At 35.0% G+C, this 27,309-nt stretch overlaps 1 protein-coding gene across 3 annotated transcripts; it reads right to left on the bottom strand.

Annotated features, from left to right (window-relative positions):
* Positions 1-147: 147 nt before the first annotated feature.
* On the bottom strand, positions 148-18,623 carry LOC116347197 (protein stum). Of its 3 annotated transcripts, none has more exons than XM_031777715.1 (8): positions 18,495-18,623; positions 11,933-12,719; positions 11,400-11,861; positions 9,050-11,335; positions 2,993-3,601; positions 2,555-2,802; positions 2,261-2,455; positions 148-2,180 (listed from the first exon to the last, which is right to left on the bottom strand). In XM_031777715.1, the coding sequence occupies exons 2-8, from the start codon at positions 12,364-12,366 to the stop codon at positions 2,050-2,052; spliced, it is 4,365 nt and encodes a 1,454-aa protein (XP_031633575.1). In that variant the 5' UTR covers positions 12,367-12,719; positions 18,495-18,623; the 3' UTR covers positions 148-2,049. The 3 variants fall into 3 exon arrangements, with proteins under 3 accessions (XP_031633575.1, XP_031633583.1, XP_031633590.1); XM_031777723.1 differs by having other exon boundaries at positions 18,499-18,623; XM_031777730.1 differs by lacking the exon at positions 18,495-18,623 and adding an exon at positions 14,548-14,620.
* Positions 18,624-27,309: the final 8,686 nt, after the last annotated feature.

Genomic DNA, 27,309 nt, shown 5'->3' with positions numbered 1-27,309 from the left:
TCTCAACACTACAGACTTTAAACTGCTTTAGAAATGAGAGATTCATTTATTTATTAAACCATTTTTGATTGCATTTTTATTTTATTTAATTTTTATCATTTTTTTTTTTAATTTAATCTTTTTTTCCGATAAATTGGTCACATTTCATTCCGTTACAAAAGACAACACACACATATTCTGTCAAATGCAAACGATATGATTTAAACGTTTTGAATTAATTCACACAATTGCATTTTATCGATGCAGATAATGTGTAGTTCCTTTTGAATGATTCATTGATTGTGTGATGCGGATGGCTTGAAAAATCAACAAAACATTTTATTATTATTATTTATTTTTTTATTTAATTTTAAATGGTCTTTCTCGCTTTTATTTTTCCTCCTTTTCTTCACTTCCATCATAAAATACAAAATCAACGGACAACGCTGCATGCATTTAACTCATACGTATATTCGATTCCATATTTATGAATCTATGTTACAAATCATAAAAATTCTTAATCTAAATGCAATTATTACAGATTAATTTTTAAGAAATATAAGAAGGTTTTTTTTGTTCTATTTTATTTTAAAGTTAAGAGTTTTTCTTTTCTTGTGCATTTGAAATGCCCGGGAAAAAAACAACACCCTAATTTCTAATTGGAAACGTTGTTTTATTTTTTACATTTTTGTGTTTGTTTTTATTGAAATTGAATCAAAATGTCTCATCATTTTCATACAGTTATTTCTTATGTACAGAAGCCAAATATTTTTTTTAGTCTCTCTATTTAGGAAAATATTTTCACGAAGTGATTCTGTTAGAAATCAGCATTAAGGGATGTTCAAAAGTATTTGTTATTTTTTTCCTTTAATTTTTCGCTTGATCAGTTTATTTTATCGATAAAAACTATTTAGAAGCACTATGAGGTGCGTGAATCTTCAATGTTTGGACGATTTAAGAATTTATTACTGGATTTTATGAGGCTGTGGATGCAATTTCTATCCTTCATATTCAAATGATAGTTCGGGCGAGATTTTACTTCATCTTCGGAATAACTTTTATATTCGGCCAAATTGGAAAGTATTTCATTTTTCAATAAAAGAGAAATTGAATAAGATTCATTTTCGGTCGATGCTGTTCGGACGATTGTAAAATACAATCGAAATATGAATTCACACAATATATTTTTTTGCAACGAAACTCCGAATAAAATATGTTTTGCGAGCGGACGTTCACAAGAAATGTTCGTCGAAACTCTCCATTGGAAACAGGGATGGCAGCACTGGACGTGGAGAATGCAAATTCATCCACGACTTCAATCCTATTTTTTGCTTCATATTTTATTCTCTCTAGATAATTTCCGTTTCATTTTCCAACAGTCTTGAAGTAGTGAGAACAGAGATTTTTCATGGATTCTTCTTATAACAAATTCAATTAATGCTTTTTTTTGCGTTTTATGTTTCGCCATTTTTTGTTTCACACTGGAAAGTTTTCATTGGACAAATAATTAAGATACATTTTGGAAGATCGTTATTTTACGGATCAGCTATATAAATCACAACGGTGTCATTTCAATTTTCCTATCTCTCTTTCTCTCAGCATCACTAACACAATCAGACAAAGTTTGAAATATTCATTAAATGTTCGAATTTGAACAAAAAAAACTATGATATTATTTATAGTGAAACATGTCCTTAATTTGCATTAAGAAATCTATGTCAATTTGTGTGGAAAGCTGTCAAATTTTTTCTTTTTTTTTCACCTTTCAATTTGTTTCTTGAAATTAAAAATTAGCCAAAAGTTTTTCCATTCTTTTCCTGAATGTCCGATTCGGTTTGAATGAATTCAAACTCGCTTATATTTAACTTATAAAAACATTTCTCATATTCCAATAAATTGCAATAAATTTTGTTGTTTCGTAAGGAAATTCGATATAATTTTTTGTTAACTTTGAGTCTGATAAGTTTATATCTGTTGCGTACATTTTCACAAGCCCAACACCGAACATTTTTACGCCCTGAAGCCCTTGAAAGGCTACAAAAAAGTACTGTTATGTGTTGATTTTTTCTTTTAATTTCGTTTGCGTCCGGCTTCAATGTCCCTCTGGTTTTGTGTCGCTTGATTAGTTGTCGAATGTGATGCAATGGTGTGTGCCTCTTCCAAATCAGTTTCTTGGGCTTGCACAAGTTTTCGATGTTTTCCTGCATAAGAAAAATTAAAGAAAGAAAAAAATAACAAAATTCAATGATATGGAATGAAATGGATGTTATTTGCTATTTACTTGCTGTACGTAGCATAATCATTCCCCACCAAATTGACCAACCCCATCCAACCAGACAGAATATTAGTGTAAATGCTTGTGCAATGCCAACGATACAATTGACGAAAAATGAACCGATTCGTGCACGTGCACCGTCATGTTGTGAGAATCGCGGTATGCCCAAGCATAGGCAGAATATTCCCGAAAAAAGTGTGCCTAAAAGAAATTGGACAAACAAAGGTAATTGTACATGAATTCGATATGGGAATATGTCGGAAAATGAAGCAAATAAACATGTCAATAGCAATTATGTACCGGAACCAGGTATTAAACAATTGCAAATCAGGCAGAACCATGCCAAACCGACTGGCAAAACGGGAATGGCAGCTTTCATGAGTGATGTATGGTCCACAAGTGATTCATCAAGTTTTGGCCGTGTATCCTCTGGTGGCAGCGTCGGTGCTATGCTCTGTTTCTTGCTGTTCATACTTGTGCGACGACTTTCAATCGCCGGTTTTTTCTTGCAACACATTAATTTCTCACATAGAACGGCACAGCAGCTCCTTTTTATTTGTCCATCCATACACGCACACAACAAACATAAGTAAATAAATAAAGAAAATATAAATATTTGAATTATTATTATTTCGTTATAGTGAAGATTGGTTGTGATTCACCACTGCTGAATATAAAAACTGAGTAGAAAAAAAGGAAGATTGCACAAAGAAAAGGGAGAAAATGAAAAGTACTTACTTTTTTGGCATATTTTCGGTGCTCGTTAGACTGTCTTGTCTTCGTTCGCTCCATGCCATCGGCTCTTTCTTTTTACGTCGGCATGGTAAACATGAGCAACATCGTGCCTCATCATCTGATTCATTTCCACTCATATTTCCGTCGATGCTGGTCTGTACTTTGTTCGTTTTTCGACAACAAAATACTTTGGCCAAACACAATGCACATTTACCACGTTCTTTTGTTGCTACATCAACAGCCGCGGCAGCGGTATTGCTGACTTTTCGCATTGACTCTTCTTCCATTGTTATTACTTCGTCCATAATTTTTTTTTGTGTTTGTTTACTTTTGCGATTACAACATTTCAATCGTTTCCAACAGGAATCGGCGGTGGCAACAGCATCAGCAGCAGTTTCGGTGGCTTTCGTTTCGTTTTCATGTAAAATTGATGTTGCGATTTCAGCCGCTTTCTGTTCATCGGCTATACTTTTGGTGCGCCTACTACAACACGACAATTTTCTCAATCGACGACACGGCAAACACAATGCTGATGCATAACATGGTGTACAACATTTACATAATTTACAACATGTTGTCGGCTCATCCGATTCCGCATCACCATTTTCCGACCTACCAAATAGAAGAGAAAAATAAAAAGAAAAGAGAAAATAAACCATACAATAACAACAAACAGCAACAGTAAGGGACGAAAAGTGATTTCCACACGCACAACAGAGAAATAGATAAAATAAATAAATAAACAATCTCTGTTTGTCTACAGTTTGTGTCTCTGTGAATAAGATTCTTCGTGGAAGCAAAGTGATGTGAAGCGAGAGAAAAATTCAAAAGTTTTTTTTTTGGGAAGAACCATCATTGAAACTTTTCGAATGGCCAAAAAAGAAACCTTTGCATTCAAAATGAGTTTAGCAAAACAAAATTACTGTTTTTCTTCTTTTCGTGAATTTTGGTGCTTCGATTTCGAATCGAATATTTTATTTTTGAACCCGAGGCTGATTGAAGTTACAAAGTACGCATATTAGATTATGCTGACCATAATCGGCTTAATATGATTCATTGTGAGGAAAATGGAATTTATGCGATAGAAAAAAAATCGAATGTTATTATTGCATAATTATGGAAAAGCGGTGGCTTCAAGCAGAATATGCGTGTTATTTTCAGCAATGTAATGACAACAGCGACAACAACAGCTTTATTTATTCAATCCATTTTGCGGCGCTTTTCACACCCTTCATACGGACTGACATTGTCGCGCGCGTTTGTGTTTGTGTACATTGCCAACGATCGCGTTGAAAGCTCTCAAGCTTTTTTAGTTATTGCAAGTTGTTGTTGTTGTTGTTGTTGTTGTTATTCAATGCGCGCCATTTTTGTTCACACTCAAAGAGACCGTATTATATTGTGCGTACGAAGTAAAATAAATGACTTTACATACGTGATACGGTTTCATGTACACGTTTAATTCGCTTCAACAAAAAAAAAAATGAAATATCAATATCGCTAACACTACTCAACAATTACTACAATGCCAACATCAGCCGAATAAACAAACAATGAAAAAACTAAACATCCAAGGAATTTTTTTGTTCGTATTTTTGCTTTCGTCTCGATTTTCTCTTATAAACTAAGCTGTATGACTCTTAAACTAGGCAATTCAATCTGAATATATTTTTTTGTCGCAATGAAAACTATCTAAAAGTGCTTTCTGAAGTGTTTTTCTATGCAATCACATGCGATAACACACCTTTCGATGATTCGAGACAAGTCATCGTGTTCGGTTGGTAATGCCACACTAAACACTACACTATTTCGTTTTTTGGTCATTTTTTTCATGGTACCGAAACGAATGGTCTATTTTGAATATCGGGGGCAGCAATTGATTTTATTTGTATGTCAAAAAAGGAACTATGTCAATGGTCGAATAAATCGTTTTTCTTCGAATTTTAAGTGACACATTATAGAAAGAACCGATATTCCCTCAATTTCTTTTGATAATTTAATATTCCTGTATTATTTTTGGTTCGTGTTCACTTTAATTTCATAATAAAATAATCGAGAGCTACAACCAATTAGAAAACACATTTATAATTGAATGTGTCGATCACTGTTGAAATATCCAGCTAAAACCATTTTCTCTTGATAAATTCTCTGGTTGAACATGGCGTGTGTTCTCGTTCTCTTGATGAAGTGTGTATGACACATAAAACAATTTGAATTTTTGAATTGACATTGACACTTATTAATTAGAAATTGGTGTAAAATACTTCACAAAAACAATAATGTCGATGACTTTGTTCGGGAGAAAAATTAAATTTGAACAAAAAAAGCAACTATTAAGCCGAATAAAATGGAAGAGAGAGAAAAAAATGAAATGCTGTTGTCGAAATAAAATCCTTTGTCGTACTACTGGTCAATTTGGAGTGAGAGTGTTTTTCAAGCGACAAGCTTTTCGAAAGTAATGCCCGTGAATACCAAGCAGTCGCGCAAATCGAACAAACTGAAATTCCGTCGTTTTTGCTTCGTTCTTCTTTTTCGTTTTATTTCAATGAATTGTACCACAAATAATATCGTGCCAGTGGCGAATATCATGAAGAAATTTGAATGGTATGTATTGAAGGGAACAAAAAAGAAAGCATTTATACACACACAGTATGAGAGAAAATCGAAAATCAGAAAAACGAAAAGTGGCATTAATTTTTCCTGTTGACGGTCAGTCAGCAATTGTACGCAAAGCATATTATGTGGTGTGTCCTGGTGCACATTTACGCCGCGCAACATATTATACCGTTGGAACAATTGTGGCGAAATGAAAAAGAAAAAAACACGATCGAAAAGAAAATAGCGCGGAGACCATGAAACCCATTTGACTTATTAGCATAAAAATCACTACCAATCTACATGCATGAGTAAAACAGCTACAACAACAACAAACACCTTTCCAATTTGTGTCGTCTATTTTATTTTATTTTTTTCTCCTTATTCTTCTTTTTCTTATTCTTTGCAAAACATATCATTCTATCGCATGCCGCTGCGGAACTCACAACACCACTAAACTGTCGACACCATGGATATTTCGTGGAAATTGAATAAAACTTAAGCGTTTAAGAAGGTTGCGTTTTATGGAATAACGATCATATTGAGAAAATGTATGTAAATATAAGAAATTTTCTTTTGCACAATCGCATACTGTATGGATTATGGATATAATATACAATTAATTTCGTTCAGATTTTACCAACTATTTTCAAAAAAATGTGCTCGCATGATCGAAAAATTGTTTAAATGCCACGCATACAACAGACGAGGACAACAGGAAAAAACAACTTTACATTTGTCTTTCTCGAAAAATTGACAATGTCTTCAAAGACCGCAATGTCATGGCAATGCAAATTGCCTTGAGTTGTAATTCCATATTGGATATGCATTTATTAAGATTTTGCACACATACATTTTCTCATAAGCCATCATACCGAAGAGACGACATGAGAATTTTGAGAAACTCTACAATATAATACATCATTTTCGTTATCAACATTAGTACACAACGTTATCAAAGACATCTTCATCGGATTTTGTGTTTTTCTCTTCATGCGGTTTTTTTCTGCTCTTGCCGTTTTCTTGGAATTGCTCTGGTATTTGACGGTGTCCGGCGGGTTCTCGCCAGCCAAAATGCGGTACGACTGATTTGATCGTTTGATTCTCGTGGAAAGCAATTGAGTGAAATAGAGCAGGAAAGAGAGTAAGAGAGAGAGAGAGAGAGAAAGCGTAGACGAGAAAGTATAGCAATTAAATTGTGACGGATAGAGGGTCGCATGTAAATCTTTTACTTTTTTCCCTTGCATAATTGCACGTTATAACTATTTATTCATTCATTCGATTTGATATGTATAATATTCTAATGGTGGGTTTTTCTTTCAACGTCCGTTTTTTTACAGTACACACATACACTTAAACATAATTACGATTTAAGCTATAAACAAAAATGCTCCGTCCTAGATTTTTCCGAATCTGTATGTAACTCCTGCTCAAAATCATGAATACGAGAAAACAGAAGAAGAAGAAATTGTTTTTTCCCGTATGTTTCCGTTTTGATTTTGACTGATTGTGTGTGTGCGTTTTGTACTGTATTCGATGGATATAAAAGTAATTTGATTTGGAGCTTTGTGTATAAATGAAAAATAATTTTTCAGCGCGCACCCCTATTAATTAGTCATATGATGTGTATGTGTTTGTGTGCATTTTTGCCGACCGCAAATAAAACCATTAAATTGTAATGTATTATGGTTTCGACATACATTTTAATTTCATCTTTTAAAATTCCACAGCGAATTCCAGAAATTCTTTAATTTTGTTATTTTTCACTTAGTATGATGTATGCTCGATAAAAGTTGTTCATTTGTTACCCAAGACATTATGCCATCAACTAATAATTGTTTCAGCTTTTTCTGGTCGATCCGAAAAATTTCCATTCAGGGTTAATTAAATGTTCATAAGCTTAAAGTCACAATTATCCTCATTTTCGTTCTCGTTTAACCTCATTTTTTCTCCTTCGCTTTTCGCTTTAATTTTCAAGAAAAAAATAGGTGCGGTGTAGTTCTTTGATGCAAAATTCTTACCATTTTAATATTATTAAATCAAGATAGTTGATGAATTTTCTGCTCCAATAGCAATTCAACAAAAGCCAGGGCGAGGCGCTGAATTACAACAATATGCAAGCGAAAATGGCACAAAAAAGAAGAGCAAAGTGAAAATACAAATTCTTTTTCATCCGCTTAACTGTGTTGTGCGCCCAACACAGGTTGTTGCTGTTTTTTTGTTTGCAAAAGAATGGATGAACGAATGCGAAATCACTTTATAATGAAATCCGAATAAACAAGCATTTATTTTACGTCGTTTGGATTTCATGAACTGTGGAATGTTTAGCTTCGGATCATGGGCAAAGTGCGAAAACTTTTGAACGATTATGCGTGAAAATATTCCCGAAATTAAAACCCAAAACTATCAGAACCCGACAAAAAAAACTTTTTGCATATGGACAAGAAATGAAAGTCACATGTCACCACATGTTTTAAAACTGACTATCGGGCATACGTAACTACATTGTTATATGTATATCCGTTCGTATGGTAATATATCCGAAAGAGTTGCTTTTCAAGACATTATATATTCACTGGTCCGATATTTACGACATTCTTGGTCATGTTCATGCCATGATCCCTCACCAATGGCTCTCACCAAACAAAAAAAACACACACCCAAAAAGTTTTTCCATCTCGAAACATTTCCGACAAAAAAACTTTTGAATATTCTATCATGCATCTGTAAATTACATGCAAAAGCTTGCCACTGGCAGCTACAACTAATAATTACGCCACTATTTTGTTCATGGATCAACAAAGTCATCGAAATCACTTGGTCCGACACAGTTTAGATGGCGAAAATAAAACACTTGAAAATAGTTATAAAATACAGTGGCAACATTACGAGGACAATTTTTTACGATTGACCATTTCGATTGGAAGAAAGTTAATAAAAATTTAGTAGCCGAACGAATGGCTGAATTCCACACATCGAAATGGTGCGCACGGGTATGACACAGAAAAAAACGAACAAACTTCTCATGTAATCTTGATGTAAAAATCTTAATATACAAAAAGACGAAAAATCATTTATAACCGTTAACTTGGACAGAAAAAATGAAAGGTAAATAATAACCAAAAAAAACGTGTAAATATGCCACAAAAATTAAAACTCTTTTTGCTTTCGTAATCGAGATTCGAATGTAAATAATGGCAATACGTAACGTGTGACACGAGACCAGACTCTTTCATTTGATTTTCGCGTTCTCTTAATTTTTCTCGTACGTCTTATGGATCATTTACGAGTATTAAGAGCTAATTTCACCACTATTTTCAAACAATTATTCTGTGCGGTGACAAAAGTGGTTGCAATCTCAGTTTCAATGGGTTTCTTTAACAAAAAAAACATGATGTTCACACCATTTGCGCCACTTTATGCCGTGTTTTCATGCACGAATAAAAAAAATGTGTAGCATTTACTTACGTTTCATTTTTGGCACCAATGGATGGACTCATGTGTGACGTGATACCGTTATCTTTTTCCAAATTGTCACCCAATCGATGTTCGCTTGACATGTCACCGGTTGCCGATTTATATTCTTGCATTTCTATAATATCATCGGATTTCATTAGCAACGCTTGGCTATCTATGCCACCGCCACCGCTAATTAATGTGTTGTCAATGATGTTTACTTTCGTTTCGATCGGCGTTCCGATGAGTTCACGCTCAATGCTTTCCGGTACGATGGGTGTACCAAGCATACTTGAGCCAGCTTCACTTTTCCCACCGAGTGTTCGTGTGCTGGACTTTTTCTCCAAAACAGCAGCAGGATTTTCCATTTTGGCGCTTCCATTTCCATTTGCATCTAATGCAATTTTATCACTTACTTGCTTCATTTCACTGACTGCAACCGATTTACCATTAGTGTCTCCATTTGCGCTGGCCGCGTCCGTAGTCATTGACATTGCATCACCCGTTGCTGCTGTAGCCATGTCTCCCGTTGTGGTGGTCGCCATTGTTTCACCTTTTTGATCCGAGCTTACATGACTGATACTTATGTTATTATTATTGTTATCGCTGTTTACATTTGAATTATCATTATTGACTATTTGGCCAGAACTATTTTTCTTACTGAGATGATCCGTAACGGCTGTCGTTATTTGAACGGGTTGCGATGTAACGGCCGCCGTGGTCATCGATATACCATTTGTTTTTGTTGTTAGCGGTTTTAATTTATCACTTAAATTGGCAGTGTCTATTTCATTCAGTCCATCTGATTCCGAGCTTGTGCGACGTTTTTGTTTAAAACTATTCTTTTTCTCGAGCCGCTTTGCCAGACTGGAATCGGATTGATTTTTTGCTAATGTTGACTGTGGCGGTCTCATATTCGATGCTAGTGGTGGTTTCGATGATGTGGATGCTGTTGCTGTTGCTGATGATCCGGTTAAGCCAATTGTTGAATTTTCACGTTTTAATTTCTGTTGGCTATTTTCACGTTTTAAATTGGATGGTTGTCGCTTCAATGTGGATGGTTCACGTTTTATTGTGGCCGGTGGAGCTTTTTTAACACTTGATTTTTCCCGATTGATGGCCGGCTCTTTTTTTGTGCTGGACGTTTCTTTGTGTACCGCATTGGAAACGGATTTTGTGTTGGTCGTTTTATCAATTTTGGCACCTTTTGACGGTGACGATGTTTTTTGATTAATTTTTTGTGGTATTTTTGTTGGCGATTTTTTCATTGGACTTGGTTCACGTGAATTTGTCTTTGAACTACTACGGCTACCATTCACATTTATGCTACTCGATCGTCGTCGAATGGGAATTTTTGTCGGTGAATCGATGCCACCACTATATATTCGATTCATGCCATCGTTCCCGCAATGGGATGAATCGTCTTCACAGTCTTTGTTTGGTGTGCCAACAATTGGCGATAGTGTGGTTGGTTTTGAAATTCGTTGTATCGATCGTGACGGTGTCAAGAATGATGATGACGGTGTCATGCCTAAATCAATCATTGATCCACCAAGTTCATTGCTTGGCCTTCGGCGTCTCGGCGATGATGAACTATCTCGTCGATTGTTCAAACGATCCGAACTACTTGATACTCGACTGTTTCGCCTCGTCATCGATATGCTACTGTTTCTTGATATATTTGGCGTTGACACGCTACTCTTTCGCCGTGGTATTCGTGATGGTTGAACTGTACCACCGCCACTTACAATACCCAATAAGCCTTTATGATAACTACGTGGATTTACAATCGGTTGAGTAAACATCAAATCATCGGCAGAACGTTGAATATGATGCCGTGGTGCTGGTGATGGTTTTGGGCCACGCAACGAACCACGTCTACTTGAATTACCCGATCGAATTTGGCCGCTTGATAACATTTCAAAACTTTCCATATCGCGATCGTTATAGCTCACATCACACATTTCATTTTCATCGGCTATTCTTGGCGCTTCGATCACACGAATTGCCGTTCGTTTACGTGGTATCGGTGGTATAATATTGAAATGTACACTCGGCTTACTGTGAATTTGTGAATCATCATGCGACGATGATATCGTATCCATTTCCATTGCATTTCGCGGTGATTCGGGACATGATGTTGGACGAGAAAATCGCTTACTCGACTCAACACGAAAACCTTTTCCACGAAACGGCGACACACGACCACCTGATGGACTTGCCGGTCGCGATTGATTCGGTTCCAATTCATTGATTATTGTAAATGACGTCTTTTTATGTAGTCGACTCGGCTGAAATCTAGAAAAGAGATTTTTTTTTTTTCAATTTAAATAAATTTTGCGATGAATTCAGTTAATCTTACCGAAATTCTGATCCCGTATTTATTGTATTTGTTATAATAGCCGGACTAACGTCACGTTTCGGCGGGCTTGCACTGCTTAAATAGTCTTCAGACGATGAATCGTTTGTATTCGGTCGTGTGCCAATCACTGTTGCTGGCCGACTGTGATTATCTGCATATGGAAGAACTTGAATTTGTTTGACACCGCCACGTATCGATGATTTGTTATCATCACTGCTTGGCGTTGACGATGATTCGGGTATAATGGCTGTCATTGCGCTGCCATGATCGATATGCATAACATTTCGGCTAGCCGGTCGTGGTTGAAATCCTTTCCAATTGGCGTCAACAAAATTCGGTCGTATCCAATCCGAACCATTTTGTGAATCGTTCGATTGCATTGTAATAATGTTTCGATAGTTGATTGGTTCTTCGGAAAAAAGTCGTTTTGGCGCGGTCGGGACCAAAATTTCACTTTCAGATCTAACGAAAATGGAAAAAGAAAAATGAGTAAAAAATATGATCAGCCGAAATGCAATTAGAAACACCCATACCCATATGGTTCCAAATTGGCACGAAATTCATCGGAATATGATGAGCTGGAACGTCGTTTGTTATTATTATCAAAACGAAATTCATCGCGAAACGTTGTTGAACTATCGCCACACGGTGCTGATCGATCTTTTTGTCGATGTTTGGCCGACATACGCAGTTTATGTCCGCTATTTTGTGCATGCATAAAATCATCGATGAACGCATCATTGTTTGGACGTTCATTACTGGGCAATGTTATGTTTGAACCACGCCGAAAACTGCCATACAAATGATTGTCTAACGTTTCGAGAAAATCGGTCGACGGTGGAACGGGATCACCAAATAAGCTCTGATTTTGATTGTCATAAAAATTGGCCGCCGATGATGCGGGTGACATGCTCGAGTAATAGTAATCGTATCGTGAACGTATTGTGGGCGAATGAGACGATCTCATTATTTTTTCTATGTGTTATTGTTGTTATTCGATATGCGAATGAGTTGAATTTTTTACGTGTTTTATTTGAACAAAGTCGCTGTTGCCCGATTCGGTAAATCGTTATTGCTTCGTATGCGGTCATTTAATCTGATCGGTTTCAGTCGAAACTGTTATGACATTCCAATATATGACGAGAAAAGAAAAACAAAATATTTGATTTTGTTTCTCTTATTTGGAAAAAAAATTACACCCGTCTCTCTCTCTCTCTCTCTCGCTTTTTTCTCGACTTCTCGCCTCTTTCTGTGTTCTTCGCGTATTTATATATATTATATTTTCAATCTTCTCCAGATCAACTCACAGTTTTATAGAGTCTGTTTGCAGAAAAGAGAAAGAGAAACAAAAACAATGCTTATTATTAATATTATTTTGTTCAGCACAAAAAAAATGGTATAAGATTTATCGCTTGGTTTGCATTTTGTCGTTTGGTTCATAATTACATCACATAGTACACATACAAATAAACTCATTTTGCTAAAAGTGCTTAATTAACGATTCAAATGCAATTTATACAAAACTGTAATGTACCCGGATTTATGTTTTGTAAAAAAAACGATTCGTGAGAGAATCAACTTGAAAAAAATATGCTTATTTTTAAAATGCAACTTTTCGGCGTATACATTTGTGGTAAATGCTTTTTGTTGTCGTGATCTGACAAATAAAATCCATTTGCAATGTAAAACGAACACTTAAAATAGACTTGAGATAAATCGAAATTCAAACCATTTAGCACACCACTTTGCTTGAAATATTGCCATTGGTATGTGCGACATTTCCATTTAAATTTGCTCGATTCAGTCGGCATATGAGACTTTATGCATAAATTTAATTTTCGTAGATTTTATCGTAATGTTCACTTTAAGTTCGAAATTCTTGAAGTCAAATTTGAAAATGGCAAATTATCGGTTGCAATATTTACACCTTCCCATGTCAATATTTGATTCACATCTCTCTCCCTCTCTCTCTCTCTCTCTCTCTCTCTCTCACTTACTTACTACCGTCTGTTGCATTTTTAATTGATTTTCCTTTAATGCACTCGTACGAATCGAATCGAATCGCATCATAAATTTCAATCGGATTCATTGAACTGCTTGCATTATAACAAAGTAATCTTTCAAATGGTTCAATGGCCATGCATTTTAAAATACAATGCATTTCGTTATTATGTTTGTATCTTATATTGCTGTGCCGTTCAACGCAACAGACACTATTTATGAATCGATTTCACAGCAAACTCACTGTTCATGCAAATTTGGAATAGAACATCAAAATGACGAAATAATACACGGTGCGCGTGGTTTGTTCTCAATCACCTTTCGTTCGAGTGTGTTGTTGTTGATGGTTATTTTTTTTGCGGAGCGCGCGCGCTCACATTTGTTGCGTGGTACGACAAAAGTGAAGAAAAAAAAATTTCAAGGTTTTTTTTTCGTATGTCGGAGGAACTTGGTCACTTTGAATTGATTGTGTGCAAACTGGCAATGAAAATGACTAATTTGACTAGATTTATTCTGAATTCCAACTGTTCTGTCACAACAACAAACAAGATAATACACATACACGCAAACGATTTACGATAGTTATCGATTCAAAAAAAATTGTTGGCTTCTTTACAATTCGATTGAATTTGTTCGTCTACTCTATTTGTTTGTTATTTTGCGACTGAAATGATGATGAGTGGAAAAAAAATGTGCGTAATCACGTTCCACAACCATACAAACAAGAAAATGAAGAAAAAAATCGCTGAAAAGTCGGAACACTAAACAAAATAGTTTCCGATGTGATAATGAAAATGTGAACTGTATGAAACACCGATTTCAACTGAAAAAAAGAAAACAATTTCGACTTGGCAGAAGCACACTTGAAGACGATTAAAGATTACGTCTATTACAATCTCCCCTGGCACCGTATTGTACTCTTTTTCTTTGCTTCACTTTTACTGGGACCAAACCCACACTTACTTACGCATTCCACTTATTTACACCACATTTTCAACGGAAACATGTGCAACAACACATATTAAAATATATTGCTCGATCATTATAAAAACATACTACGGGGAACAAACTCACACACGCACACAACAAATTCAAAAATCATTTGATTGAAAAAAAAAAATGCATAATAATAACGTATAATTATTACACATATTTTACGGTTAAATATTTTCGCTCTATCTCCCTTTCCTTCTGTAAGTCTATTCGTTTTGTTTGTTGTTCCCCTGTGCGTTGTCGACAATTTTTAGCGAGAAATCGAATCTTTAATCAACCAGACGCCGTTAATTTTCGTTTGTAAATGTACCGTATACTCTAAGCGCCACCGCGTGTTTCTTATGTGTTTGTTAACTTTGCATTTCGATTAAAATTGAAAACAAAGCTTGGCATGCAGAAAGCAAGCCATGTGAAACGCATGATTCATACGAACCCATCGAAGAATCACCACAAAATCGGATATGTTATTACCAAAATGAGCGAATTTGCTCAGATTTGCACGCGCGACTATGATTCACACTCACTCTCTCTTGGCAAACTAATTCATTGTGGGACTCTTGGAAGCGCGTGCGATTGGTTTGTATATTTATTGAAAATGAAACTCTTCTATTTTATTTATTTTTTTGAGTTGGTGTTTTAATCGACGACCATCACCTTAATAATACATATTCTTTGAGTATATGTAACTATGAGTCTGATTTTTCACTGGTCTTATGAATGATTTTTGCTTATTCACTTGAAAAAATTGCTTATGCGCTTCTGATTTGGTCGCGGTTCACTGCTCGTTTGTTGCTCGAAGAGAACCGAATTTTTCATCGCATTTTTTGCTACTCAGCGAATATGATTTCATTGACAAATAACCCACGCACATTATGATGTGTCATGTGTGTATGTATGTGCAAAAAAAATGGTGCCGCACTGTAGCTGAACAGTAGATGTGACTTACTGTTTGTGATATCATGTCAAAGTCTTAATTACTCTTTCTCTCGCGCATTGGTTTTGGCTTCTTCATCATTATGTGAAGTTTCAGTACAATTTTAAGACAATTAACGGTTAAAAATGACATATTACAAAATTGGATCATTTCTCGAGCAATCAAAATAAATTTCGAATGAAATGAAACAAAAATTGTTTCTTTTTTCTTTCGAAAATCAGCACATTCTCTTCAATAAATGCGCTGCATGGTTATAAATCGGAAAGATTCATCGATATACCGAATTGGCGAAATCAAGTGGAAAATCAAAGAGAGTAAAAAGCAAACATGAAATAAAAGGTGATTTTTGTTTCTTTGCCTTTCAAAAAAAAATCAATGCCATCATTAATCCATAGACTTTATTTTTCCGTCATTTTTTTTAAATACTTCCTTGATTTTGATTAGACCTAATGATTTGAATTTGATGACTCGATTTTGCAAGGAAAGGTTTTCAAAGGGAGAAAGAAAAGCCAAAAAAAATTACAATATTTACAAATATAATCGAATAATAACAATGAAATATGCGATATTTAAATCATTCAGTACCGATTCCTCATTAAATTCCCATATATTGGTAACCATCGAATTTGCGTATACCAACACAAGTAACTTAAGTAGGGCGATGTAAACACATGTCATGTAGAGGTACATAACGAACAACAAACAAACACACAGTGCCGGACAATGCAAATGGGGCTGGTTTTCTCTCGCTCTCTCTCTCTCTCTCTCTCTCACTACAATCCGCAAAAGTAAAGAAAAAAGAGAAGTGTGCACGAACAAAATACGGCCAAAGAAAATTAAGAAACACAACCATATCAAAGATTTGGAAAAGCGATTTCGGCGTAAACGTGTAGTAATACACACTTATATACGCAAAACGTACGGCCCCGTATACGAGGAATTAATAGGGATTTTTTTCTTCATTATATGATTCATGTAACTATTTCACGCGCGTACAAATACCATCATACACTTACACACACACATCAATTGGCTTTATTAAGGACACTTCGAATAAATTATCCCGATTGAAGGCCAAGCAATTTTTCGCAGTTGAGCGATTTAATTGTAGGCAACATAAAGAGAGCAAGAGAAAAAGAAGAAAAAAAATGCATGGATAGGCACAATGAAAGGAGTTTCGAATCTGGGACATTTTAATATGTTCCAAACCTGACACATTTCACGTTCTTGTGAATTTTTTCTATCGTCATATTTATATGAAATTTGCCTTTTTCCATCGTTTTATCATTCATTATGAGTACAATTCTAAGTATATACAATATGTATATTTCACTCCATTTTTGTGACAATTTTGCTTGCAATTTTGAATCAATTTAAGATCGCACATAAATTCGAGCTTGAGTAAAAATTCTTTTTCATTTTCATACATGTTGGATATGTTTTTAAACCAACGCATGATTATATTGACTTGAAATAGAATGAAACAACCGATAGAGGCTACCAAGCATAAAGCCTCATCACATCAAGATGATGAAATAAGTTCTGGTCATGGTACGATAATTCGGTATTGAATGTACACTTGTTTCATTTCTTTCAACTATAAAGAATTTTTTTTTTAAATAGCTAATTAAGATCGGCATTGAAGCCATGACAATGTTTGAATAAATGATGGAATGGCCTATGAAACAGGCAACAAAATATACATCGCGTAAATCGTACATGATTGATCACATAAACAAATCTATGATTTATCATTTGATTGAATGGCGCGATGAAAGAAGAATCAAACACAACATTACACAATAATTTGCAATTTTACGGTTGAAAATGTAAAAAAGAAAATGCACACCATCTCGACATAGATAAATAGAGTGAAAAATTATGCCAAATGGCATAGAGACCACTGAATCATGATTTTTATTACATGCTTTATATTTAAATGTGTGCTTTTCGATGCATGGTTGCGTCGAGATGACAGAAAAACAACACAATAGATTGTAAAGCCAGAATCAGCTCAATTCACTGTTTAATTATAGTTGATTTGTTTTTTGTTGTTGTTTTCTTACTTCGCTAATTGATGTGCTTTCTTTTTTAATCATGGCTATGAGTATGGTTTGGCGGCACTTTGTTTAGATGAAGAAAAAAAATGCAGATGAACTCATTAGACAAAAAATAAAACCCAATGAAATTGCCGCAAAATTGAAGTAGATGCAATTATTCCACTCGACAGTATGAATGTTGACAATTAATATTGAGTTTAACTTTAAATTGAGAACTTTTTTTTTCACTATTTCATTCAAAATGGCATTTATGCAGTTCGTTTTAAATGATCTGTACTTCATCACCAACAATAGTTTTTTTTTTTCGTTTCCATTTATTTGCTTCGTCTTCTTTGCATTTTTTTCTCTCTCTCTCTTTTTCATCTTTGTTGGTTCTTTTTTTCAACTCATTTTCGACTTTCTTCGCATTAGTTTTATTCGCTAATCTCGATTCGCTGGTTGTTTGACGGTAACGCATTCAACGTCAAGAATTTATGCAGCGGAGGTGGATTTATGCATATTATATAAAAATAAAATAACCAACGTTGTGCACATGATGATGTGTTAGCCATTGAATATAATTGGCACGCTCGAAATGACGTCTCAATGCATGCGCACTCTCTTTCCATAAGTTAACAATATGTATTCTTAACATTTGCCAATTCACCGATGGACATGCACCGTTATAAACAATTCTAATTTTAAATTGATTTCCGTTTACATTTTGCCATATTTTAAATCAGAAACTTAATGCCACTGTATTAAATGCGTCATTTTTCCATTCCGAGAACTCTCACGATCTTGCTCATGCTCTCTCTGTCTGTTTCACATTTAAATCGAAAACTATTTGTTTGCAAAATCGTGCTATCGGTCAAAAAAGCACATATTTATCTATTTTTTGCCATCGGCATTTCACTGGTTTGATCAAAAATAGCGATGCATCTTCGGCTATTTTCCATACAAGTCGATTTTTGAAAGTTTTTTTTTGTATAAATTTACTTAATTCTTCATTGAAGTGAAGTTACGCTTTTTTTAAATTTCCATTTCAAGACAAAAAAAAGACTATAAGTATATGAAAAGATCTAAATAACAGTTAGTCACTCCACTAAAAATAAATCTAACACTCACATACACAAATTGTTGTAAGCCAAGAATTGTTGGTTCGCTTGTTTATTTACTCTTTTTTCGGTTTCCGTAATTTGCGACCGTATAGAAATAATATGTTCGATAAGATGTCTTAGAACGAACACTGAAAATATGCATACCATAATATAAAGACATTGTTTTATGCGACGCGCGCGATTACATTGTTTTACACATTCACTTTAAAGCTCATTTCTGGATTCCATTTGATTATTTTATTTTATTTCATAGATATATACTTTTCATTTCATTTTTTTTTACTTTCTTCAAAAGACATGAGTTTGTGATATCGCACGCTGATTGTTTGTCTCTGTTTTTTGTATGTTTTGTTGTAGCTGTCGTTTTGTTAGTTTTTTCTTCTTATTTATGCTTGTGAACTTTGGTCTGTCGGTCAGAAATGGGTGAATCATTTAGCACACTCAACTCTCAATCCAATAGCACATGCACATTGCACATTCTTCCTCATTTTTTTGTCTCCCTTTTTCTCTTTCTGTCGTTGCCGTTGTTGTTGTTGTTGTGGTCGTCGTCGTCATTGTTGTCGCTGCATAATAGTCAGCAACGAGCGATAGGTTTTTCATGGAGTGAATGTGCATGACACGAAAATGCAGAATTTTCGCGGCGGAATGTTATCACATGGCGACAGATGACACGAAACATTCTTGATTTTTCACTGCACGTTCAAACAAAATAGATATGTATATATTACATCGAATGTAAATTTGTGTATGTGTGTATTCGATGCATCCAATACAAAACTTTTGTACTTAATAACTATATATGTTTGAGGGTTTTTTAAAAAACTTATTTGTTCATTGAAATGTGTATAGCAAAGGATTTTGTCAACGAAACCAAAACAGTCTTTGAAAAGAAATTTAATTTGTTGTTTTTTTCTATTTGAATTTCTATGATAAAAAAAAAAAACAAAATGAAGAATAAAACTAGGTAGTCCGAGCCGCCCGAACGCAATGTACGATTGTAGGTAAACTAAAAGCCGTGTATGTTTCACAAGAGAGTGAGAGAAGATTCAGAGCGCGATACAGAACAAGAAACAACTAAAGCAACGTAACGATTTATACTGAAACGCTGGAATCGAGAATGCAGCGGCTGAAGTTCTTCAGGCGTAAACCTGTTGTATAACCCATTTTGTTGTATATTTGACGGCACTTTTTTCTTTCCTTCTTCTATGAATTCTTATTTCTTCATTTCGTTCGTTCCCTCTTTGTTCTTTGCCATTTCAATTGTTTCATAGTGCTGAATTTTCCGTTGGAATTGGCCAGCTTGAAGAGTGGTTCGCGGTCTCGCTTGCACTCATTCTCTTTACATCAGACGTAACTACTTATACACTCGTGGGTCTTGGCGTATCTCTCTCTCTCTCTCTCTCTTGGTGTGTGTGTGAGTTCGTGTGCGTTTAAAGGGAAGTTAAACGGGTTGCTGTTGGCTGCTTATATGTGTGTTATGTGGAGTTTAACTTTTGACCATGGTGGTGATTCAATGCAAAAGTACAAGAAAGTAAATACAACAACAACAAAACACCAAATCCGCGAAGTGTACGGCACCGACCGATTTTCAACTGAATATTATTCAGATTGCCTTGTAGTGGTCATGATTTCGGATCGCATTCACATTGTAACCGTATATACTGTATACACTTTATTCATTTTTATTCGATCGCTTCGCTCGCTCACTCCCGTTTATTTCAACGTCAAATCGAAAATGTGTTTGTTCTTTCAAGCAATTTTCTTTTCGACGCTTAATTTGCATTTACATGCCGCTCACTTTGAGTTTGCCTTTAATAACAATTTTCTTATCCTTATGCAGGTATATATACACGACATATTTACGTGTGTATGTAGATGTTGACTTCAGATGGCAAGGCAAAAGGAAAAGCGCACACGATACGAATTTTCTAACGTATTTTAATGGTCATGTATAAACATTTTACTTTTGGCTAAGCAACGCTCTGTACAAACGGGGAGAGGAAAAGAGAGAGAGGGGGAGAGAGAGAGCAAGTGAAATAGTCCAAAATCACCGTTGTCCAGCTTTAATTCTCTCTCTCTCCCTTTCACCCAGAGAATGTATACATAGTCGTAACGGAATACATTACCATTTGGAAGACTTCAACGTTGACCATTATCAGCACCAATGGCTGTAACTATGCCACTGTTAATCATGATTTCTTTTTCGTCTTTTTCTTGTCGGCGTTCTTTGTTTTCGCCTCTAATATTTTCGTTTCCTTAATTTACCGAATTCAGAGAAGTTGAACACGATGAATGGATAGCAAAGTTTATTGCAGGCGAAATGTGGTCGGTATTAAAAGATTTTGTGCAAAATGAATGCAACATCAAATATGTTATTACAATATTAATTGAATTCACAAGAATCACCCATGTTTTGATTTGATTTTTTAAAAAAATTGTTTTAATTTATCAATGGAAACCTTTAAAACCTAAGAAGTGACCAGATCAAGCGATTTCAACGATCGTTCCACACACAGACACAATTTGAACTCCGATAACCAAAATCTATAATTTTGTTTGATAATTTCATAAAGCGGCCAAACCGGATACGGCGACAATTATTATAAAATTATGCCCAATCAATACCATCATCTAATTTCAATTCCGCATATATTAGCTTTCGTATCGTTTCAATATGCACAGCACACGTATATATTCACAATGTTCCATATATATATGGTTTTTTTTTTAACTCAATTGTAGAATTGGAATATTCTTCATTGTTGAATTCAAAAACGCAAAACGAACGAACGCGATATGAACAAACTAACACGAAAAAAAGGGATCTATTAATTTTATATTATCCATTTCTTTTTCCATTTCCTATCGGACCGATTTTATGACTATTTAGCGTGCGTTTATGTGGCCACTGGTTACCTATACAACTTGTTTGTATTTATTTAACTTGAATTCACATATTCGCCCGTGCAAAAGATTCAAGTCCCGCGTCAAAAGTTGATGGGACCACGTATTATGTGAACCAGTTAATGGAGAGAGGAGAACGTTCGTTTTGAATGTTCAAGATATTTCAAGTAGTTGCATTGCTATTATATTAAGTAAATCATTTGATAGGCAATATAGAATGAGCGAAGAGAAGACAATATAAAGTGAGTATGCATAACGCGAATTTGTTTTCATTGAGTTGAATTTAACAATGCACGGAATCTCTTAACATTTCAAGCCATTGCCTGCAAAATTTGAAAACGCACACAAAAAAAACGTGTTTTCTATGCGATCGCATTTATCGACGCTTGGAAAAGATTTATCGTATATGGCATGGTGCACATCGAGCACACATGAAATTCAAAGAAGATTGACTTGATGTATGTGGAGAGTGTGAGGTACATATGCAAATTAATGAGAATAAGATCGCAACATGAATAATTGAACATAAACAATAAGAGTTGCAATTTAGAGAAGATGATTCCAATGAACGCAAAGTGAACATTTCAAAGTCATTAGATTTGGATTTTATCGATTAATTAAGGATACTGAGAGCCATTTTAAATTCCAAGGCGATCGACCACAAACGATTTAATCTGATATCCTCGTTATATGCACCAAAGGCATTTGGTTTGAATTTAAACTTTGAAGAAATTGGATTTTTATCAGTAAGGCCAACTTTTACGCGAACACTGCCTTTTTTTAACATTGATTTAATTACATACAATGTACAGCTATGATATTTATGAGATAATGAAACTTTATATTGACTTTGAAGTGGTTTGCAGATGACTTAAATCTGCTTTCATTCTCATATATAAATAGCAGTGAATGTGAGATAAATTTTCAAATTAAGTTCGAAAGACTCATCGGATGATGGAAAAGTGCTCATGAAATCTCTTGCGCTAATTGCAAATTTTATCGATTGTTTTATTGATTAATTCAAGATTAGTCGGGTAAAACAAGTCCTCGACAGCAGCACACTTTCTCCGAATGGTTTTCACTTATGAAATCGCTATTCTAACGACAATCACAATAGAATAGCCATTGTATGTAGTACTACATAGACAGTGCCAATCACAAATGAAGATATATTGAATGGAATGTTATTGCGCTGAGATTCCATCACCCATTACACTGGCATGGGTGTGTGTGCATGTTGATTTGGCGAATTTGCAATTAATTGCAAAAATAAAAGACTCCATACCGTTGTGTGTACGCCTGTTTTTCTTTGTCCAGGCACATCGTTCTGTTGTACAGTGGAATGCAAACGCCAAGATTCAATTTTTGGAGTCGAAGCATTTTGCTTTGCAGCAACAATATAGTGCCGTAGTGTACATATCTCTTTTTTTATGGTAAAAACTGAAGTTGGATGGCATTTTCAATGGAAAATCCTCAACCTTCGTTCTTCAGACAATGTGATTTCTTTTCGGCTTTTGCACAACCATTTACATTCTTTCGGCCTAGCTATATAGGCAACAACAAAAGCACACACACAGCCAAAGAGAATATGGTTTATACACAAGACAAACATACATCGAATAACAATGAACTGTGCATAAAAAAAAGGAAACATGTATTACGTATATATAGTGCGCTTGGGGGTAGTGAATAAAGCGGTGCTCGAATATAATGCGACCATTTTTTTCTTCTTCACAATTTTACTCAATCATTCTCTTGCTGTGTATGAGTGTATATGAACTGCATATTTCGATCGAATTTATCGAATAGGTCAGTGTACAGTATTTTGCAATAGACAAAAAAATGGAGAAAACAACCATTTCATCGCACCATTATTATGTAAACTAATAATTTGTTGTTGTTTTGTTTCTCTTGTGGAATTCTGACTGCTGTTGCTGTTTTATTGCCCCGATGCCATGGCTATTGGAGCACTTTGATTCAATGATTGTTATGCTCATATCATAATTGTTGTCCATTGTATGTGAGTGTGTTAACCTCACTTCATTGTTCTAAGCTGTGAGATCGGTCAGAAACATCGACCAGATTGGGAAAAATCACCGTGCAAAAGGTTCATTGTTTTTGAGGCGGTGACGATGATGGTGGCGGTGTCAGCGACGGCGATGGCATTCGAAATGGACTAGGGACAAAAAGTGTAAGCGGCTAGCGATATTTAGCCTACACATACAGCCAACTATATATATATGCAAAATATTAACGTAATGTGCATGCACTGCAACAAAGTACACAAATTGCTTCAACATATGACTTCATGCATCTGGTGCAAACGACGAAATTGAAACGAAGGAGGGAGGGAGAGAGGGAGAGAGGGAGAGAGGGAGAGAGAGAAAAATCAGAAACTTAAAACTGTTCATTTCGTGTGACGTTGCACATTGAAATATATTCAAAACACACTTGATTAATTCGTTGTAAACACATCACAGCTAGCAACAAATAAAAACGAATCAAAAACCGAACGAAAAGCCAACAAATTGAAAACTAGCGCAATAAGCATTTGACAATTCCAGTTGAGGACTTTCACGCACTTTCGCAAAACAGAAACAGTTTTTCTTTTCTTACTTTTTTCTCTCTACTCCACCCTCTCCTCCTACTTCGGTCAATGCAAATTTCCACACATTTGGATGTTGGCCGTTGATACAATCAACTCCACTTTGTTGCTATATAGCATATAGTGTGTATTTTAAAGTAGAACTCTTCCGCCAATTTATGTATGCACACCAAACTTTTTAAAACTTGACTTCGTCGAATGAGAAATCTGAAGTGTGCTTGTACAATTGTGTGAGCACATTTTTCCCCTTTTTTCCTCTTTTGAATTTCACACTCTCTTCTTCGTTTCTGATATTATTTTTGCTATGCACAGTTGAATATTGTTTAATTTTTGATTATTATATGGAAAAACAAGAAAATTCCGCACAAAGTTCAACAACTAAAAATAATCATCGAACACAGTTTTTGCCTCAATATGAAATGTATGTGTATGAAACATTGTGACTCCAAAGGTAAAGTGGCAAACGCTTTTATTTGTATAACTTGGGTTTCAAATAACTTTATGCAAGCGTGAAAAAGAGAGAGAGAGAGAGAGAGAGAGAGAGAGAGAGAGAGAGAGAGAGAGTGTGTGAAAGAGCATGACGGGAAAAAAGTCTCAACGATGCGTGCTACTTAAACTTTTAAATAATTTGATAAAGTTGACAAAAGTCACCCCGAACCGCCTTGTAAAACAAATAATGTTTCTTTCTTCTATACCTTGTTTCGCTTTCATACTTATTTTCTTGCGTTCACATACATTTGTTGAAAAGTGCAATTTTATTTTATCAAGTCAAAAATCAACTTTATTTCGAGATCATTTTCTGTTTCACAAATCAACAGTTTTGTAATGTATTCAACTGCTATTGCTGTTGACATTAAATCTGCTCTAAATTAAGCGTGGATACTTTTGAAGTGAATTGTTCGCTTCTATTATCATTTCCGTTATGATTTTCATTGTGGGTTATTTTTGGAAATTATGACGAGCATAGGTAAAAAAAAGCCACAAACCAATTGACACAGATTTTTGTTTGCTGTTAATGAAAAAACGTGGTGTTTTTGCGCGCGTCATGAATGACTGTTGCTTATCCATCTAAATTTCTTGATTCAACAGAGATTCGTCGTATGTCCTCATTCCTAACCACTAAATTTTCATGTACAAATACAATGGTCATTTAAAAAAACTTTTACGCACGTGAAAATCAAACCACCGAAGTCATTTCGCTTTTGAATTAATGTTTTTTCCCCTCGCCATTTACGCCACGAACTCAAGCTTCAAATGACATAGAGAAACATTGTTTTCATTGAATCAAGTCTGTGACCCTTTTTACTTTTGTCCATTCCGAAATTGTAATATTACATTTTGGGAATGTTAACGTGCGATTTTCTCCGTTTACTTCTTTCATCTTTCCAATTAATTCCATTCACAAAGGGAAATACGAAGTGTCCGATGTGAATTTGTGTGTGTGTGCGTGTATTGCGGGTTGAAAATTGGGGTCAAGGCAACGAACCGAATAAATACCAACATCGGAATGTACAAAATGAATAAATCCGAAGAAAAAAATAAGAATGAATAAAAAAAAACTAGAAAAGGTGAGTGTGTACGTCTGAAAAAAAAGTCACCCAATTACGACCATAGTGAGTGCGTGTATTATGGTATTGGTAAAATGTTCCACATAATATTTCGCTCCAATTAACATCCTAGTACCTTAATATGGCAACACACACAACAATTATTATTACTGGTCGATTCAGTCAGTCTCGACCACTCGAAATTACTACGATCGACTATTACCCCGGGTTTTCCTTCAGAACACACCACTGACTCAATTTTTTTTTAACTATAATTTTTTTCACACTCGCAATAACGACCGATTAACGGCAACCCGTTGCAATTTATCGGTTAGGTGTGGATGTGGTCATTGTTTTTTTTTTAGTATTTTCTCGCCATGTTTCGAATACAATTTTCTTACTCTCTTTCGTGTATATAGGATACTTTCGTAGGATTTGATTTCAATTTAAAAGTTTTTGAGGTCACGACGAAAAGAAAAAACGCAGAAAATAACGAAATATTGTAATTAGTTTGTACAAGAAAATGAAATGATCGAATGAGTCTACTATATTAAAATGGTAAGATATCTCCTTTTTTTCTTCAAATTATGGCTTATACATTCCGAGAATGAAATAGGCAAAAAGGTATTCGGAGCCCGTGTACAAAAAAAGTGACTGACTATTTTGGGACAAACTGACTGACTGTTGACTGTAAAAACAAGCAACCTTAGTTCAATTTATTTAACTTCAATCAATTAAAGTAAGCTATGGTTAACTGCAACTGCTAACTATAGTTGACAATAATCATAGTCACCCGAAACGTCCCAAAATAATCGCCTGACTGACTGAGTAACTATAGTCGATTGTTTTCCATACAAAATTTTAAAATTCATGAATATAGCTAACTATAGTCACTTACAGTCAATAGTAACTTAGTCACTATTTTTCCACTCGGGAGTGATTTAGCTTTAATTGAATTTCACTGAAAAATCATTATCGTATGAATCATCAAAAGCATGTTATAATGTGCATGGGCTTGGCAATTCGCGGCACGATACACCATTTTTTATAAACAACATCTATTTTGCATTCTTATCAGCTTAAGTGATTTGGACATCTTCTTCACAACTGAATCACATGCTGCTTCCTTCATACACAAATTTGTTACACTCCTGCCTTTAAATGACGCTGTGAATGTTCGAGGTCCAAAGTTTGGATAATCAATTTGTTCAGCATTTGTTCAGAAATAAGTCACATTCGCATTCTCCAACATTGTTGTTTTGGAAAATCGTCAGGAATCGGTTGGGTTTCTTCAAATTTAAATGAGAGTTCGTACCAAAAATGAACAACCACCGCATTCTAGTGAATGAATTACAATAGGAAATGAATAAATAGTGCTTTTAGTTAACGAATTTAGCTTTTGAAAGCCCATTACAACTTGAAATGAAATTATTCCAACTTAATATATTTCCGAGTAAATATCACAAACATAACGCCTCTTAATCATACACCTTTAAATTAAAATTACGTTAAATCAACGAATATTGTTGTGTGCTGTTTTTTGGCAACGTTGGCAAAAACTTTCAATTAAATGTGTATCAATGTTTGAACATTGAGTGGTCAGATGGCGCCGTATGTCTGCCAACATAATGATATTTTTTTGTGTGTGTATGTGTGAGTGTGTTTAGATGTTGTGTAAGAAAGTGACAGCCGCGTAGCTTGTCAGTCAATTAACTCAAGTGTTGGGGAAAAAAGCAAATAACAAAATAGCAAAAAAAAAAAACACG

This window comes from Contarinia nasturtii, unplaced genomic scaffold (genome assembly GCF_009176525.2).
Source record: "Contarinia nasturtii isolate CC-2019 unplaced genomic scaffold, AAFC_CNas_1.1 Cnas_scaffold_129, whole genome shotgun sequence".
Classification (NCBI taxonomy): Eukaryota; Metazoa; Arthropoda; class Insecta; order Diptera; family Cecidomyiidae; genus Contarinia; species Contarinia nasturtii.
Note: the sequence above shows the minus strand (reverse complement) of the source record. Positions and strands in the feature narration are given on the sequence as shown.

What these genes read in the sequence shown, in the direction of transcription:
- LOC116347197 (XM_031777715.1), bottom strand. Translation starts at nt 12,366, where the DNA reads ATGAGATCGTCTCATTCGCCCACAATACGTTCACGATACGATTACTAT. An exon ending in ATTGGTGCCAAAAATGAAAC is followed by an intron (nt 3,602 to 9,049) that starts GTAAGTAAATGC and finishes TCTATTTGGTAG; the next exon opens with GTCGGAAAATGGTGATGCGG. An exon ending in GATTATGCTACGTACAGCAA is followed by an intron (nt 2,181 to 2,260) that starts GTAAATAGCAAA and finishes TTTCTTATGCAG; the next exon opens with GAAAACATCGAAAACTTGTG.